Raw genomic sequence first — 17,325 nt, forward strand, 5'->3', positions numbered from 1 at the left:
ATTTGATTGGTAGATGGAAAAATGTATTCTCCAATCGCAGATCGATTTATATACGCTGTACAAATATTGTGCTTTTCGAACGCGAGCAATGATTACCACAGTTGTTGACGGTGATTATCAATAGGAGAAACCGTTATTTAAGATGGGTCTTGAAGTCGCTGGTGAAATACGAATTTTTAATGAGGGATACAACAATAGTCGGGATATGAGAGGTATCGTTTGCCCGAAAGTCAAGCACGAACCGTTGGAATGAATCGTTCTTACGCGCTGTTATTTCGCAAGTTCCGGGAATTCGCACGAAATATAAGAGAACATAACCTATGAGGCCATTTATGCGCATTCACATACACATTTCCGGCTGGATAGTAGCAAAGATATTGCTTATTCAAAATGTTGGAGGGACTCGTTGCTTGGGTGCTGAACAATTATCTCGGCAAATACGTGGAGAATTTGAACACTGATCAGCTCAGCATTGCTTTGTTGTCAGGTGAGGTTATGTCACACTACGCATTTATTACTTTTGCTATAAAAACCTTATAAGTCTTGTGCAGTGTTTACAGAATTATATATATATATATGTTTGAAGAATAATTTGTTGTAGGTTTGTAACTATAAGCTAAATTAATGTACACTTTTAGAACTTAAAATGAAATTAATGTGTTCAATATTTGATGAAAACAAGAAAGTTTTACAGTTTAGTACAAGAATAAAGAACAGATCTAAAACTTGTCATTTCCTACACTATATCATATTCATTATATTGTGTTCTGACATACATTACTAGTATTGAAAATCTATAGTATATGTAACATGAGCTATAGATTTTTGGATATATATATTGATAGTATATATAATAGAACACATGTATTGGTTTATGACAGGGAATAAGTTTTTTTTGTGTATTTTCTATATTGTCTCTTTAGTTCTTTAATATTATTATTATATAAAAAATCAATGTTATTTACTGTAGTTATATGGGTTATTTTCTGAATGGATGTCTTTTGTATTAGGGGAAGTTGAACTAGAAAACTTACCCCTTAAACGTGAGGCTCTACGTCATATTGGCCTGCCAATGGAAGTAAAGGCTGGGTTTATTGGTAAAGTTAGATTACAAGTACCAGTCAGACAGATAAGGACTGCATCATGGGTGATAGGTATAGAGCAGCTCTATTTAGTAGCGGGACCAATTAATTTGGATGAGGTAAAAATAATTTTCTGTTTTCTATATTATCTTAGAATTTTAATAGATTTTTAATAGTATTGACAGAGAGAGATTATATAAATATATAATGCATTTATGTTATACATGTGTTTCAATATATATTGAATTTAAGTTTAAAAACAAATGTTTACAGTATGATAATGAAGCAGAGGAACAAGCAATACTAGAATATAAACTCAGTCGACTAGATGCTTTGGAAGCCAGATGGAGAGCCGATATAGAGCATGATCCTGGTTATTATGCTTCAAGTTATAGTTCCTGGCTAAATTATGGCACGTCTTTAGTAACAAATATTATTGAAAATTTACAATTAAATATCAAAGACGTTCATATTAGGTATGAAGATGACATTACACTACCAGATGGTAAGCAAATAATTTTATATATATGCATGTATGAATATAAATGTGAACAAAAATTTATTTGTTAAATATTGATATTTATTACGTTTTTAATAAAACTTTTGATCTTTTTATATGTAGATAATGGCATTGCATTTGGTATTACAATTGGAGCTTTAACTACTCAAAGTTGTGATGCTAGTTGGATACCCTGTTCCACATCTTGGAATCTTACGGATGCGTCGTTTAAGTTAATGGAACTCGATAGTCTTTCGGTTTATTGGAATCATGTGAAAAAAGATCAACTTTTTGGTGGTCTTAATTTAGGCGATCTAGCTGTAAGATATGAGAAAGCTCAGTGAACGTGATAACGTGTTAATCACACATTCTTACACCTATATTTTATAACAATATTTTGTAATCTTGATTTTTAGATCGCCATGAGTAAAAATAAGATTCATCGGCACATTTTATCACCCGTAAATGCAAGAGCGCACATTAAGAGGGATCGAACTGAACGTCCATTGAGGTCTATTAATAAACCGCGTATAGTAGTAGATTTGCTCTTGGATGAAGTACCATTATCTATAACAGATGTGAGTTTCACAGATAACTGTAACTGGTATATAATTAATTATTGATTCATGCAATATAATTTGAATTATTTTCTTAGCTTCAATATGAAGAGATGGTGAAGTGTATCAAAGAGCTCGATCGTATAGATCGTCGTAAACAACAGTGGCGTTATAGGCCAGTAGTTCCTGTTAAAACAGCTTGCAAGGAATGGTGGAAATACGCCGCCAGGTGTCATCTTGGCAGAGATGCACTCAAACCGAAACCGTCCTGGAAAAATGTATTTCTCAGAGCTAGGGAAAACATTTGTTACGTTCAAGCGTACGCTAAATTGTTAGGTACAAATGAATATTTTTTAATAACTTCTAGAAATTTTTACAATATTCTTGAAACGATGAAAATTTTCTTTCAAATATTTTTTTGCTAGGCACGCCTACCTCGATCTTACCTCCAGAAATTAAAACGTTGAAGGAAAAGGTCGAGAATGAGCGAAATTTTGACGAGCTTCGGGTATTGAGAGAACTAGCTATGAAGAAAGTGAGACCTGCAAAGTCTCAACAAGAACTTAATATGAATGTGCCACAAGGACGTGGCATGCTCGAGCAGTGGTTTCCACAGTGGTGGGGCTGGTACTCAAAGACACCTCACAGCAGTAATGGTACACAAAACGGAAGTAGCTCGACTACTTTCGACGGGGAATTGTTAGATGTTTTAGCGGACACCATGAACGATGATACTCTTCTACATCGCGACACAGTGTTCGGACAGTTTAATTTCGCTCTGGTGCAAGGTGCGGTATCGTTGTGCACTGAGAAAGATGAAAGCAACGGTAGAAAAACTGTGATAGAACTGAAGTTCGAAAGAGTGAACTTGAGCTATGAGTCACGACCCAGATCCGGGTCGCATAAGTTTTCAATTAGTTTGGGCGCGTTGTACCTGCATGATTTTCTCACGGAGAGTTCCACATTTCCTATTTTGGTGCAACCTCAAGTCGCATCCAATGGCATATCTTCGCGCATTCGCAATTCTTCGGAGAAACTAACGAAGACGCCACGTCATTTATTTGAATTGATTTATGAGAAAAGACCGCTGCATATTAATGTAGATCATTTATTGCACGTGTATTCGCAGTCCTTAGATATTGTATATAATCCAACCGTGATATACTGGCTGATAGATTTTATGTGTAAGCCGCATCGATCGGTATCATCCAATCAGCGATTTCAAGCAATGAAGCGTCGCACGAGGAGGCAGTTGATCAAGAATTGGGAACAGATTTTGGACGGCGACTTTGTGTATCGTTCGTCTTGGGATCTACAGTTTAAGATCTCTGCACCACAAATCTTATTGGTGGAGAGCTTCGTCGATTCCAATGCGGCCGTGGTAATGGTCGATTTTGGCAAATTACATTTATCGAATGATGCAAATCTGAATCAGGTTATACTGAAAACAGAATCGACTAATAGTGATGACGAAGATGAGAGATTTGAGACACCTTGCTCCACTCCGCCTGGAAGCCAGGAGAATGGCTCCTTACATGATTTCCAAGGCCTGTCTGAGACGGAGTTGCACAAGAAATTGTACGATCAATATTCTATCAATCTGGTAGATCTGCAGATTTTAGTAGGTAAGACAAAGGACAATTGGAAGCACGTTCGCACGAGAAGTATGTCGAGCTTGCACTTTCTCGAACGTTTCAACATATCGTTGCAAGTTGAACGACGTGTCTTTACTACTTCGGATCCTAATTTTCCATCAGTCACGGTATCTGGTAATCTACCGAGACTGGTAGTGCACGTAAATGAGCAAAAGGTGGGCGCAATACGCTTAATTTATAACTTGCTGTCGAGCTTCTCCAACTCTGCCGGCATCCCGCAAACAGAAGCCGTTATAGAGCCGAAGAGTCCTAGGAAGGAAGAAAATCTGGATCGTTCTTTGAGCCATGCGGTAATGGTGCAATTTATCATCGATCAGATGGCCTTTGAACTGCAATCGAGGGGTCGCAGTGTAGCAGAGCTGCAAGTGTCCGGCGTTCGGGCAGCTCTCAGTAAACGAATGGCAGATCTGAGCGTCTCGCTTTCCGTTCATGGTCTTCTCTTGGTCGACGCTCTTCAAGAATTCGGGCCCGATTTCGAACTACTGGTGGCCAGCCACAAGCACGTCGGCATGGACAGCGTTTCCGGTAGATTAAGGGATTCAGAGCCGACGTCACCTGTCTCGCCAGAATCACCCGAGTCACCAGATTCCACGAGACCACCACGGTTGACATCGCCTGTCGCCTTAACCAATGCCTTGTCCACTTTGGTGAGCAAAACTAAAACCTTGCATTCGCCCAAAAATAATTCATCAATTTGTCTAGAAAAATTGGATTCAGAAGCGCTGATTGTCATGGAATTGACGCTAGTAGATGACCCTACGGAAAATTTGAGAATGGCAAATATACAGTTCAATAATTTGGATATTATTGCTAATCAAGAGACGATAGTGGAATTGCTAGGTTTCTTCCGAAGAATCTTGCCATTGCAAAAGTCACAATCGGCCTACATTGCAAGCCGAGATTCGTTGTCAAGTCAAAGTACAGAAGTAAGGTCAATGTCAACGAGAACCGAGATCACCTTTGACTTCCATCGCTTGAATGTGCTACTTTTACGCGCGGTCGTACAAGACAATCACTTAGTGGGGCAAAAAATTGCCACGGCGACTATGTCTGATGCGCGCATACAAGCGACTTTAGCCGCGAACACGTCAATCTCAGGCTCTCTCGGTGGAGTACAAGTTCTTGATCAAACGCCAACCGGGAAGACTCATCAACGGATAATTAGTGTGGGTAGGGATCCTCTGGCGGATCCACCACATCATCCACTTGAGCACTTCAGTAGTTTATCTGATCAGCCAGAGGCGTTCAGATTTGTGGCCAATCGCAATACCAGGCAAGCCAACGAGGAAGACTCTGTGGAAATCGATCTCGATCTCACGATACGCGTGGCCAGCGTCTGGTATACTCACGCGCCACATCTGATATCTGAATTACGTTCGTGTGCCGACGAATTCAAGCAATACTTAAGCAACTTTGCACGCCAAATTAGCGCAGCAGCCACTGATATGGCAATTGGTCTGGTGAATGCCGATGATTGGACTATCCCTCCGCGTAAACGATTGCCGAGCGTCTCGGTTGATCTAGATAATGCAAATGCGTTATCGCTTAGATTAGATGTACTTTTAGAAAGCCCGGTACTCGTAATACCACGTTCCTCACATAGTAGACAAGTATTCGTTGCTCATCTCGGTACGATGTCACTGCGACATGAACCTCACTTGGGATCCATGGCGAAGCACAAAGTCACACTAGAAGTGCGCGACATGAATCTGTATTCTCTTGAAGTATCTGCCAACATTGGCCAGTCTCAAAACAATCTACCGAGAGCCGAGGAGATGTACTCGTGTAAGGAGTTGGGCAAACCGATACTGCACGACACAACGCTGAAAATCCTGGTGGAGAAGCAAAACACCTTAACGCAAAGTATGAGTTTCCTACTCGATGGCGGCGATTTTACGAACAACAGTCCAATTGTGCAGGTCCATGGTGCTGTGATAACGCCGTTAAAAGTATCGTTGTCACGCGTTCAATATGAGCAATTACTCGATACCACTCACCGATTGTTCTCCATGCCTGCTGTGACTGCCACAGCTGCAGTATCGGAATACGATAATTTTGACGGAGTATCCGACTATTCGGAGAAGCTCGATCTCTGTGTGAAGGTCTCGTTTGAGCTGCCGATCCTCAGCGTGGAACTGAAACAGGCGCATTCGGAGCAGCCGCTGGTAGAATTGTCCATGCGTGACTTTGTTGTCAAATATGACAAATTACATCGAAACGAGTCCAGTGTTCAGGTCGCACTGCGGTCCCTCTTGATGGAAGATCTTCTGTGCCCGGTCGGCTCGCGGCATCGTTACATGATGCAATCGTCGGCTCCCACACGCGCGAAACTGCCTACTGGCGTTTCCAAATCGTGTCCAGATCTCGCGTTTCTGCGACAATACAAAAACGCCTTCGGACGTGGTAGTCTGCCAGATCGGTTGGAAACTTATACTCTGTACGATGCGATTCCGGCGCATTGGCACAGGAAACCGGCGATCTCGGCAGCCGACACACCAAACACGCCACCTCCATCCCCAGGCGGCATCACCAGTGAAGAGAATTTGGTGTTAATGAGCATCACTATGACGCATCCCGAAGAGAACGGCTGTATCACACCGGAAGATCGGTTCCATCGCAAAATGGTAACAGTGGACTTCAATTGTCTGGACTTGGTGATAAGCGTGGAGTCATGGATGGTAGTGTTTGACTTCTTCGGGATTGCAGGCCTGTCTGGAGCGACGAGTGACGAAGTCGCCGCGCATCGTGCCACGCCGGACAGCGATAGCACCGGCGTGAGCAAGGTAGACGACAATTTACCAGAGAGATCAGAAACGGAGATAGAAGTGAGATCGTTGACGCTAGTGCTGACGCAGCAGGAGCGTGAGATAGCCAAGGCCAATGTATCCAATGCCAGCATGCATATTCTTAAGACGGTTGACGGAAAGACGAAGGTATCAGGATCTTTAGGTTCAATGTCATTGCTGGATCTAACGCCGCACGGACGATTCTACCGCGAGAGATTTCTGTCGTCCGGTAGGAAGGCGTTAAATTTCCAGTACTCGAGCTATGCCGACTGTGAGGATCGACCTCATGATGCACGTCTCAAGCTAGAAATGTCTGCCGTGCATTACGTTCACACTCAAAGATTCGTAGCGGAGTTACAGGCTTTCTTCGGTCATTTCTCACAATTGTGGAGCATCATGCGAAATCTGCGGGCCGGCGTTGGTGCTGTAATAGATATGAATAAGCGTGGCACGCGACTGTCGTTGCAATTGCACGCTGGTGCGCCGGTGATATTGTTACCAGTGAGTTCTAGGTCCGACGAACTGATCCTATTGGATCTGGGAGAGCTCACAGCACACAATAGGTTCGACACTTCATTAGTTGTCCCGGATTGTTTACTAGATGTGATGCTACTCGAGTTGGTCAATATGGATGTGTATGCGGCGAGGCGACTCAAATGTGATTCGACTCTAAATGAGGACACGGATACCTTGATGGTGGGTGGTTTTCTTATTAAGAAAATGGGCCCTTCATTGCTCACAGAAAAGTGTCATCTGAAATTACGCGTCGAGCGGAATCTTGACACTTACATCAGCCGCGATATACCCGATCTCAGCGTGCATGGTATATTGTCAACGATGGATTGTGCCCTGGATCCGGAACAGTACATGCTGATTCGTGGTCTTCTATCGTACAACATCGGCGAGAATTTGGACGATCTGCGCCTCCTTGTACAAGATTTGAATCACACGGTGGAATACGCGATTTCGGCTGCAGACAATCGCGTAAAGACATGGACCCGATCCTGCATAATTCTCGAGCTGGTAAACGTGACGGTGAAACTGCATCCGAGCCACAACATTGCGGCGCTTGCATGCATCAATTTTATTAAGTCCCGACTGACGCTGGACTCGCTGAGCGACGGTTCACAGGACATCGATCTGGTGTCGCAGGAGATCCTGATCATGGACACGCGTTTTCAGAACGAGCCAGTAGATAGACAGTGCAACGTGTTTACGCGAATTCTACAGCCATTGAGAGATACAGCCGACACTGAAGCCGGGCAGGACCGTGTTCAGGCGGAGGTGCATCATCGGAAGCGTAAGGCTTACTCGGCTACTACTATTCTGTTGCATAGCATGCGACTGACCGCTATCCTGGACTGGTGGCAGGCCGTACGAGATTTCCTATTGTTGAACTCCCCGGAACCGGATCCTATACCTGGCTCCGTGCACGTGTCAATTGTCAATCAAGAGACCGAAATCATCGACACCGTTGCCACCGCCGTACCTTTTGAACTGAAAGTTAACATCACGGACTCCGAGCTCGTTATTGTTGAGGACACTGCGATTCTCGACACCAACGCCGTGATTCTCAAAACAACTGCCGTCTTATCGTACCGTTCGACGCCGCAGGAAGGCGAGAAACCACTTTCATGCAATCTTTCGCATTGCGAGCTGTTTTCATGTATCCTAGGTCTGGAAAACGAGACTGCTCTATCAATCATCGATCCAGTCGGAGCGAGTTTGGATCTGACTCAAGATAAATGCTTAGAGATTCAACTGCAACCATTATGCGTGAGATTGAGCTACCATGACGTGACCATGTTCTCTAGAATGTTAAGCTCTCTACCCAAACAGACTTTATGGGCGAAACAGAGATCGAGCGAAGCGGTGATGGAAAGCAGCCAGATGATGGACACCCCAGTGCTGAAGCTCATCTCTTTAGGTTTTGCAGAAGCCGATTGCAGAATCGCATTGGACCACTGTGACGGTCAGCTTGATGATGCCGCTCTGTGGCTGACGCAGAATGCGGTGCCGACAAGTGCCGTCGCAGCGAGCGACGATTCGATTTTTCGAGCTGTAGAACTGCAGGTGTCCTGCATGCGAGTCTGTATCATCGATGATTGTCGCGACGCGGATGTGCCGCTTCTGGAAATCACTTTGGCGGATTTTAATATGCGAAAGCTGAGCCAACATCCTGGCTTACTATCTGCTACTATTGGCGTGGACTATTATAATCGAGGGTTGAGTGGTTGGGAACCATTCATTGAACCTTGGAGAGCGAACATTGAATGGGAACATATATTTACCAGTTCGTTCGATCCAAAGAGACTACACGTGTCCATTAACTCCTATGATTCTGTGAACGTTAATGTCACGCTGACATTGGTTGAACTTGTGCAACTAGTCAAACACAACTGGATGCAGGATTACTATCTATCTAATGGAAATACGATTATCAGCAAATCGGTAACGAGGGGACAAATATATCGATGTCGGTCGCCTTTTATACCTTTCGCCCTAAAAAATGACACTGGCTGTCGGCTTTGGTTTAAAACGTTTATCGCTACTGCGGACGAGACTATAGATGTTAGTAAATCATCATCTCAAGCGAAGAATAACCTAGACAAGGATGATACATGGATAGAGGTGATTCCGGGAGACACCACGCCATTTACTTTCGAAGAGAGAGGTAAGCTGAGGCATCATGCGACGCATATTGTCAGAAGACACCAGATTGCAGTTCTGATCGAGGGATGGAAACCGGTGGATCCTGTGACCGTCGATCGCGTTGGTATTTACTTTCGACACGCGAATGCTGACATTGCCGGATTTCAGGTAAGGTGACATTATTTTATACTCCTATTTCATATTCTTTACATTTGGAAAACAAACAGCGTTATATTATCATCCTGTAATTTTTGTATAGCTTTCTGCGCTGTTTATATTATATATATTTTATTATATATATCATTTCACACAAATTTTTATTAAAAAATTTTAATTATTTTTTTAAATCTCATATTATCTCATTCTTTTTATTATATGCTTTTTTTTATTATATGCTCTCGTATATATTTTTAATTGCTCCAAAAGAATTCAATTTTAGGAGCATTATACTAGTATTATAAATATTATCATAGTAATAATAATGGTACTAATAATAGTAATAATAATAATGTTCATTTTCAGCCGATTATATCGAAAACTAGAGTTGTATTTGCTGTGGAACTTGAAGGATCCGCCAGGAAGTTAGTTACTATTAGATCAGCTCTTCAGGTGTCCAACAAGTTAGCTCACCCGATTGAGATTAAAATGGAGAAATCGTTAAACACGTTAAACCAACTTGGATGTCAGTTTTTTATCTTTTGTAATTTTTTTGGTGACGATTAGCAAATCTATATCAATTGTATCCTTTTAGACTTGCCACTGACATTAGTTAGCACTGGAAGAATTCTGCAAGTGCCAGCGCAGTCAGTAATGTCTGTGCCTTTGACGCACATCGGAGTGCAGATGTGTTTCAAACCACTCATCTCGAATTACTTATTCCAATATTGCATGGAATCGGTGAACTGGACGGTAGTTAAGAAGCCATTAGAGGTAATGGAGAACTACGTCACTTGCCGGACTAATCAGAACAATATATTCAGGTAAATAAAAAAAACTTTTCCCTTAATGAAACTAGCGAAACTTGATATTTTCTGTTGCCATAGGATGTGCGTGGCTGTCAGACGAAATAATTATCCTCCTGATGGTATGCAAGTGTTGCCGGCACACACGATTACGGTAATGGCACCTATAACATTAACGAATTTACTGCCATATGAATTAATATATGAAGCAGGTGTAGAAGGAGGTAGAATCACGCCTGGCTGCAGCGCGGATTTACATTGTGCAAATTTGAACGAACAACTGGAAATTACGATTCAATTGGATGGTTATCCAGGATGCGGAGTGGTAAGTATGACAATTAATAACTAATTTTACTATAATCGAATTTTATTCTTTATTTTTTCCGACAATAGTAAGTAATACAATAGAGAATAATCAAATACAATTACAATTCAAATACAATCAAATACAATTATATTTCAGATAATACTGCCACCAAACAGCTGTTCTTATACTGCTCGTCTCAAATTATTGGATTCCTCCAGCAGAATGCTTTACCTGCAGGCAACTGTGGCCGTGGAAAAAGGTGCAGCCATGCAAATCAACATCACCGCACCTTATTGGATAATAAACAAGACCGGCTTGCCGTTGGTGTTCAGACAAGAGGGAGTCGGTATCGAGGCTGCGGGACAATTCGAGGAGCATGAGAGGGCGAGGATGGTAGCGCCGTTGCTATTCTCATTCAGTGACGAAGAAGCCAGTAGAACCTTGTCGGTCAGAATCGGGACAGAAGTTCATTCTCATGGAGTACCACAGTGGTCTCAACATTTTCACTTGCAGCCTGGAATTCACGTAAGTATTTCATGTAAAATTTTTATTTCGATTTTTATTGTAACAACTTTAATATTTTATTAATAAAATATTAAATTATACATATATGCTTTTGATGTTTTATATTTTTGATAATTAATTAGTAATTGTTATTTTCGGATACAAAAATAAATTCATAAAACTTGTTAATATTTTAATTATTCTAACGATGATTACATTGTGATGTTGTACAGGTTCATCGCTTGAGAATCAGTTTACGTGATGGCAGACCTGATATAGTCTACTTGATTAGCGTGGCCACTCGCACAGCAAGAGGAAGATACAGAGCCACTACAGTGGTTACATTATCACCGAGATATCAATTGCACAATAAGTCATCTTATACATTGGAGCTGGCACAGAAATGTTTTACGACGACTATCGTAAGTTTATTACAATTAATTACGATGATGACAAAAAGTGATTTTTGTTATTCTTAATGTAATATTGATTTTAGTCCAATCCGGATGCTCAGGCGACATATATAACGACTATGCCCGACTGTCACATGCCTTTTCATTGGCCACGACTGGACAAAGATTTATTACTCTGCGTTAGGATCACCAACGTTCGGGATTGTATGTGGTCAGGCGGTATCAGATTGGATGATAATTATTCATTGACTATTAATGTCAGAGACACAACAGGAAAGATGCATTTTCTACGAGTAGATGTAGTGCTGCAGGAAACTACCTTCTTCATTGTATTCACTGATGCCGATACTATGCCACCACCTATAAGAGTAGACAATTTCTCAGAAGTTCCTTTGCAGGTTAATCAGGTATATCTATATCCATGTATAAATTATGACATTAATATTTATATAATATTATTTTTATAGCTAATTTTTATTATTTGCAACTTGTACTTGCAGATTGGAGTTCCTGACAGCCTACGATGGACCGTGAGACCCCATTCATCGGTGCCATATGCCTTAGATGAACCAATAAAAACTGCCGGTTTAGTGCTGACAGCACCTGGAGACGTGACAGCTTCTTATGATTTAAATAAATTGGGAGAGGGTAGAGGACTGACTTACGAAAACTTTATTTATATTGCATTTACGGGTACTATATTTTAAGTAAATAAAATAAGAACTAAAATATGTATACATATAAATGCTAATTTTACACTTTTATCATGACAGGTACTTTCAAAACTGATTCCGATCTTGGGACGAGCGAAAGCAATTTAGATCCCCTGGATGTAGAAACTCAGAGATTAGTCTTAGAAGCTGGTTCTGGTGGTTGGGTTGCCCTTCGGAGAAAACAGTACGGTGACAGGGCGCAGCTTTGGAGAATGACCGGAGATGGACAATTGCAACACGAAGGTAATATAAGAATATTAATGTAATTATTTTCAACATAATTTGTACAAAAAGATGATAGTGTACTTTGTTTTCACGTATAAAATTTTAATGAGACAGGCTCCAGTCCACCAAGAGACAAACATTCTAAAGCTCCGGACACGATATTCGTTTTGGACATAGCAGGCACTGCACCGCAACCATTCACTTATTGCGCTCTCGCCTTGAGGAAACCGGATCCTAGGCGACGATCGACGCAGACCTGGCGATTCACTGACGACGGACGTCTATGCTGCGCACATAAGAATATGTGTGTTCAGTCAAAAGATGGCTTTATGGGATTATATGAAGGTTGGGACGTTGTTTTCATTTGCATGCTGATTATTAAATTGACAAAGATTGTCCGCGAAAGTTGTGAATTTCTTTTTTATCACGCGCTTTATCAAATATATTTTCTGTTATTTTGTGTTGCTTTGAATTAGTTCAACATATCCCTTATTTGCAAGTTAATTATCATTTTTGCGTGATGTATATCTAATGCTTCTGCCTGTAAATGCGAAGCATAAAACGTAGTAAGTTGAGCGTACGGTATCGTTGAAATTGACAAAATAATTTGAACATTTAATGAAAAGAATATTGATGACAGATGCGCGACATCTATTTTACAATATTATATTTTACATTCTATAGTTTTGTCTGCCAATTATCTAAATCTATCGTTGTTAGGAGTCCTCAATTTTTTATCATTCCTTTCTCGCTGTTTACGACTAGAGAGACCTAAATTGATCATAAATGTTGCAGGCGGCAGTGTCGCCCGTTGGCAAATGTGTACGTATAGTTTCAAAGTACACATTAAAATTGGCTGTTTCCTTATCCTGAGCCCATAAGTATTATATTGTAATAAGCTATAATATATCTCTGCTTGTTTTGCCCTTTTTTTTCTTGCATATCTTTCCAGGAACGTCAAAGCGCGATGTAAAGAAGAATAAATCTTTTTCTAAGACAAAGTCTTTCAAGAGAAAGAATACATTGCTTCCGAATAAAATTTTTACAAATAAAAATAAAGTTATTAAATAACTTGTGAGATTAGTCAATCACGGCGTTATCGTACTCTGGCGTACAGTGCTTTTGCATTCGCAAATTTTTTTAGTCTTTAATCTTATCGTGAATATTTTCATACACAGTAAAAGAAGCATTGTTATTTTTAGGGAGTGAAGCTGTACTAGGTCCTCAAACACATGGCAATCCACCATCGATCGAGCAACGTGTGGGTAGACAAAAGTTGCGACCGGGTTCTGGATTCTTGTCGGTCAGAGTGACCACTGATGGTCCGACTCGCGTTCTGCAAGTTTTGGATATCAAGGAGAGGGTATGTGTCAGCTTTAAAATTTATATTATTTTTATTTATAGTTACCTATTTTATTAGATTATTCTGAACATTATTATCCACATAATAATGCAAAAAAAAGTAAATCCTTGATGACACTAAGAATAAATGTCCAAGTTAACTAATGCAAATCTTTTTGCATTTTAGAAGAAAACATTTGCCTTACTCGAAGAACGCGATTGGTCACACATCGCCATAAGTCATCGGCCTACTCAGATCAATGCCGATATTAAAAAATTGGATTCTAGCGAATTAAATCTGGAGCTGAACTTGCCGGCCGGTCTCGGATTGTCTATCGTATCGCAAAGGCCGCTAGAAGAGCTATTATTCGCACGGTTGGCTGAAATCTCCTTTGATCTTGTGCGGACCCCATTGAATACCACATTGGATCTGAGCGTCGCTGACGTTCAAATTGACAATCAGCTGTTCGAAGCACAGTGCACCTCGGTTTTATTTGTGACACGATCATCTCGTACAGAGGATGAGCATCGACCTGCCCTTCATTTGGCAATGGAGAAGTTACAATCAAAGAATCAGAATGCCGAGATTTATAAACATGTCGTAGTGAGCGTCAAACCTTTATGTGTACATTTAGAAGAAAAATTTATCCTGAAACTGGCAGCTTTCCTCGGAATTGGCAAATCAGAGTTGGAAGTACCTGTTGACGAGAACGATTTCAAAGCACAAAGATTTATTTCTGAGGTGTCTGCTGCACATGCTAAGAGATATTACTTTGGCGCTCTGAAACTTGTTCCCAATCAAGTATGTAAATATCGACATGGTAGATAATTATTTTTTTCTTTCACATAAATATTATCAAAGCATTATTTATTCATCTGGCATACATATGAATTATTCTTTATTTAGGTAAAACTTAGCGTGCTCACTACAACGAAATTGCCACATCATTTGCAAGCTGTAAAGAGGAAATTAGGGTTGACTCTAATTAACTTTGAGAATGCCACTATCGAATTAGAACCATTTGTCAAGAAACATCCTTTCGAGAGTAGTCAATTCCTAATACATTCTATCGTAAAGCATTACAAAGATGTACGACTATTATAGATTGTAATATCTTTTCGCTTTCTATTGATTTAGCAAATAAATGCCATGACATTTTAGGAATTGAAATGGCAAGCTGCAGTTATTCTGGGTTCCGTGGATTTCTTAGGAAACCCTCTTGGATTCATGAATGACGTCACAGAAGGTGTTTCTGGCCTTATTTACGAAGGCAGCGTGAAAAGTCTAGTGAAGAATGTCACGCATGGTATTTCAAATTCGGCAGCAAAAGTGACAGAATCTCTATCAGATGGTTTAGGTAGAGTGATTATGGACGAAAGACACGAAGAGGCCAGACAGAGGATCCGGGCTAACACTACGGGCAGTAGCGATCACTTGGTAGCCGGCTTGAAGGGTTTCGGTTTTGGTCTACTTGGTGGTGTCACCAGTATATTCAAACAAACATACGATGGAGCAACCAATGAGGGTTTTCCAGTAAATATTTTAAAATAAATCTGATTTTTTGAATAAATGTTATTTGTAGAACTTAAATAAAGCTAATGGCTAAGTAAAATTTTAGGGTTTCTTCGCGGGTTTTGGAAGAGGAGTAGTAGGTACAATAACGAAACCCGTCGTTGGTGTCTTAGATTTGGCAACGGAGACAGCTAGTGCTGTGCGAGAGACAAGTAGAAGGTAATATATTATATAATTCTATTATGTTGTCACATTTGTGTTTCTCTGCATTGTGAATATCTCTTCATATCTGATCAATTCTTTTTCATAGCGCTCACCGTGCAATACCAAAACGCGACCGACCACCGCGTGTCGTCAGTGGTTCTACCGGATTGCTGCCGCCGTACAATCGTCAGCAAGCCGAGGGTCAGGAGTTCCTGTACAGCATTAACAATCGCGACTATTCCGAGCTTTTCGTTGCTTACGAGTGTTTGTGCAGCGGCTCGGAGAATCTTAAAGTGCTGGTGTCCAATGAGAGAGTACGCGTTATTTCTGGTGGCACGAAAGCGGTGGTGACCCAAGTAAGTTTGGCGGATCTTCTCTGTTGTCAGCCGATGCAGAAGGTTCAAAGCAACAACGTCACTCTGCATTACATAGAGTTGATATCCAGATTTGATTCGTCGGCCGCAGTCAATCTAGATGGATTGGCTGAATTGTTGAGACGACCAAAGGTGCGCTGTGACAACGAAGAGGTGGCAAAACGGGTAAGTTATAAATGGAGTGTAATTTTAAACTGGTACAAATATTTCTCTTTCTTTTCATTACAACTGAACAAGGGGGGGATCTCAATATATTACCATTTATTAACTCATTTTCTTTATCGTAGGTATCGCAACAAATCAATTACGCTAAGGGAATGCATGAGGAACGAAGTTTGACATTGTCATCATCAGATAATATGTTAGACGACGTACAACATTATAAGTAATCGACTGTGCGATTGGAGTTTGATCTTACTTCTGACGTGTTTCTCGGACGTACTCTCTAGTCAAATTTTTAACTATATCGCGTAGAATGCACGAGAATCTATAATGCCTTAGTTACGCTTAACATTAAGTTTACAAGAAGACTGATATGAATTTTCGTAAAAGTAACTGTTTGTCACAAGGCATAAAAATCATTCGAGTGTAATCAAATTCTAATTTTGCATCTTGCAATTTGGTACAGATGGCATAGAAATTTTTGATACAGATCGATAAAGTGTAAAAATGTAAAATAATCATAAAATCAATTTTTTTAATAATGTACATATACGTGTACATATGCCAATTTATAATGCGCGTGCAGGATATATTCCAGAATCACCGATGAAGCTGTCTTGACAGTAAATCTTTAATAAAAGGGAAATTTTTTATTTCTGTAATAAAGCTATGTATTTTATTATGCTCCTAGTTTTAATTGCTTGTAATTAGATCGACGCATCGATTTCAAAGATAGACTTTTCTTCTATTTTTGGTGTCTATAACTAGGATGTGGTGATTTTGGGACGCGTTGTATCTATGTATATATATATATATATATGTATTAAAATTAATGAATAATGGATTTATTCATGATGGGATGACCTACTTAAAGCAATACTTAGAACCAAAGCTTTTAGCATACATAGTATACATTTAGTACAAGTATCGTAGCACGTATTCAATCTTTTTTTTTTATATACATATACACTTTTAGTAACATAGATTTTTAGATTTTTTTTCCTGTTTTAATTGTTCGCACGTTTTATTTTACAGTATCTCAAATGTGCTACTTTGTACAGAACAACCCTTTGTGTATATACAAACACAGAGTGTAACAAAATTGTAAATTCTGTACAAATAGATTTAAGTCAGCTATATTTAAGTACTTTTGTAAAGCTGGCATACGAGATGCGAAATAATATATGTTTGTAATGTATATCATGTTGATACTTGTTAAGTGAATTAATAAATGTTACAAGTATGACAATGAATCGAAATATGAAAGGGCTTTTACATTCTATATTCCAAGATACTATAATTATTATAAAACAAATTAAAATAATGACAGGAATTAATTTTTGGATTCAATATAAAAAAAGTAAATTCTGAACTAC

General features: G+C 40.0%; 1 protein-coding gene across 1 annotated transcript; it reads left to right on the forward strand.

The window, feature by feature from the left end:
* Positions 1–136: 136 nt before the first annotated feature.
* LOC108755936 (vacuolar protein sorting-associated protein 13D) lies at positions 137–17,199 on the forward strand. Its single transcript, XM_018499381.1, has 24 exons — positions 137–487; positions 1,011–1,201; positions 1,356–1,587; positions 1,705–1,901; positions 1,998–2,159; positions 2,237–2,474; positions 2,564–9,399; positions 9,754–9,913; positions 9,983–10,211; positions 10,275–10,518; positions 10,657–11,025; positions 11,238–11,426; positions 11,501–11,824; positions 11,918–12,110; positions 12,191–12,373; positions 12,470–12,700; positions 13,151–13,177; positions 13,558–13,718; positions 13,884–14,498; positions 14,604–14,786; positions 14,859–15,230; positions 15,316–15,428; positions 15,520–15,952; positions 16,075–17,199. Exons 1-24 carry the CDS (start codon positions 391–393, stop codon positions 16,174–16,176), a joined length of 12,081 nt encoding a protein of 4,026 aa, XP_018354883.1. The 5' UTR covers positions 137–390; the 3' UTR covers positions 16,177–17,199.
* The last annotated feature ends 126 nt before the right edge of the window (positions 17,200–17,325 follow it).

Source organism: Trachymyrmex septentrionalis, unplaced genomic scaffold (assembly GCF_001594115.1).
Source record: "Trachymyrmex septentrionalis isolate Tsep2-gDNA-1 unplaced genomic scaffold, Tsep1.0 scaffold9, whole genome shotgun sequence".
Classification (NCBI taxonomy): Eukaryota; Metazoa; Arthropoda; class Insecta; order Hymenoptera; family Formicidae; genus Trachymyrmex; species Trachymyrmex septentrionalis.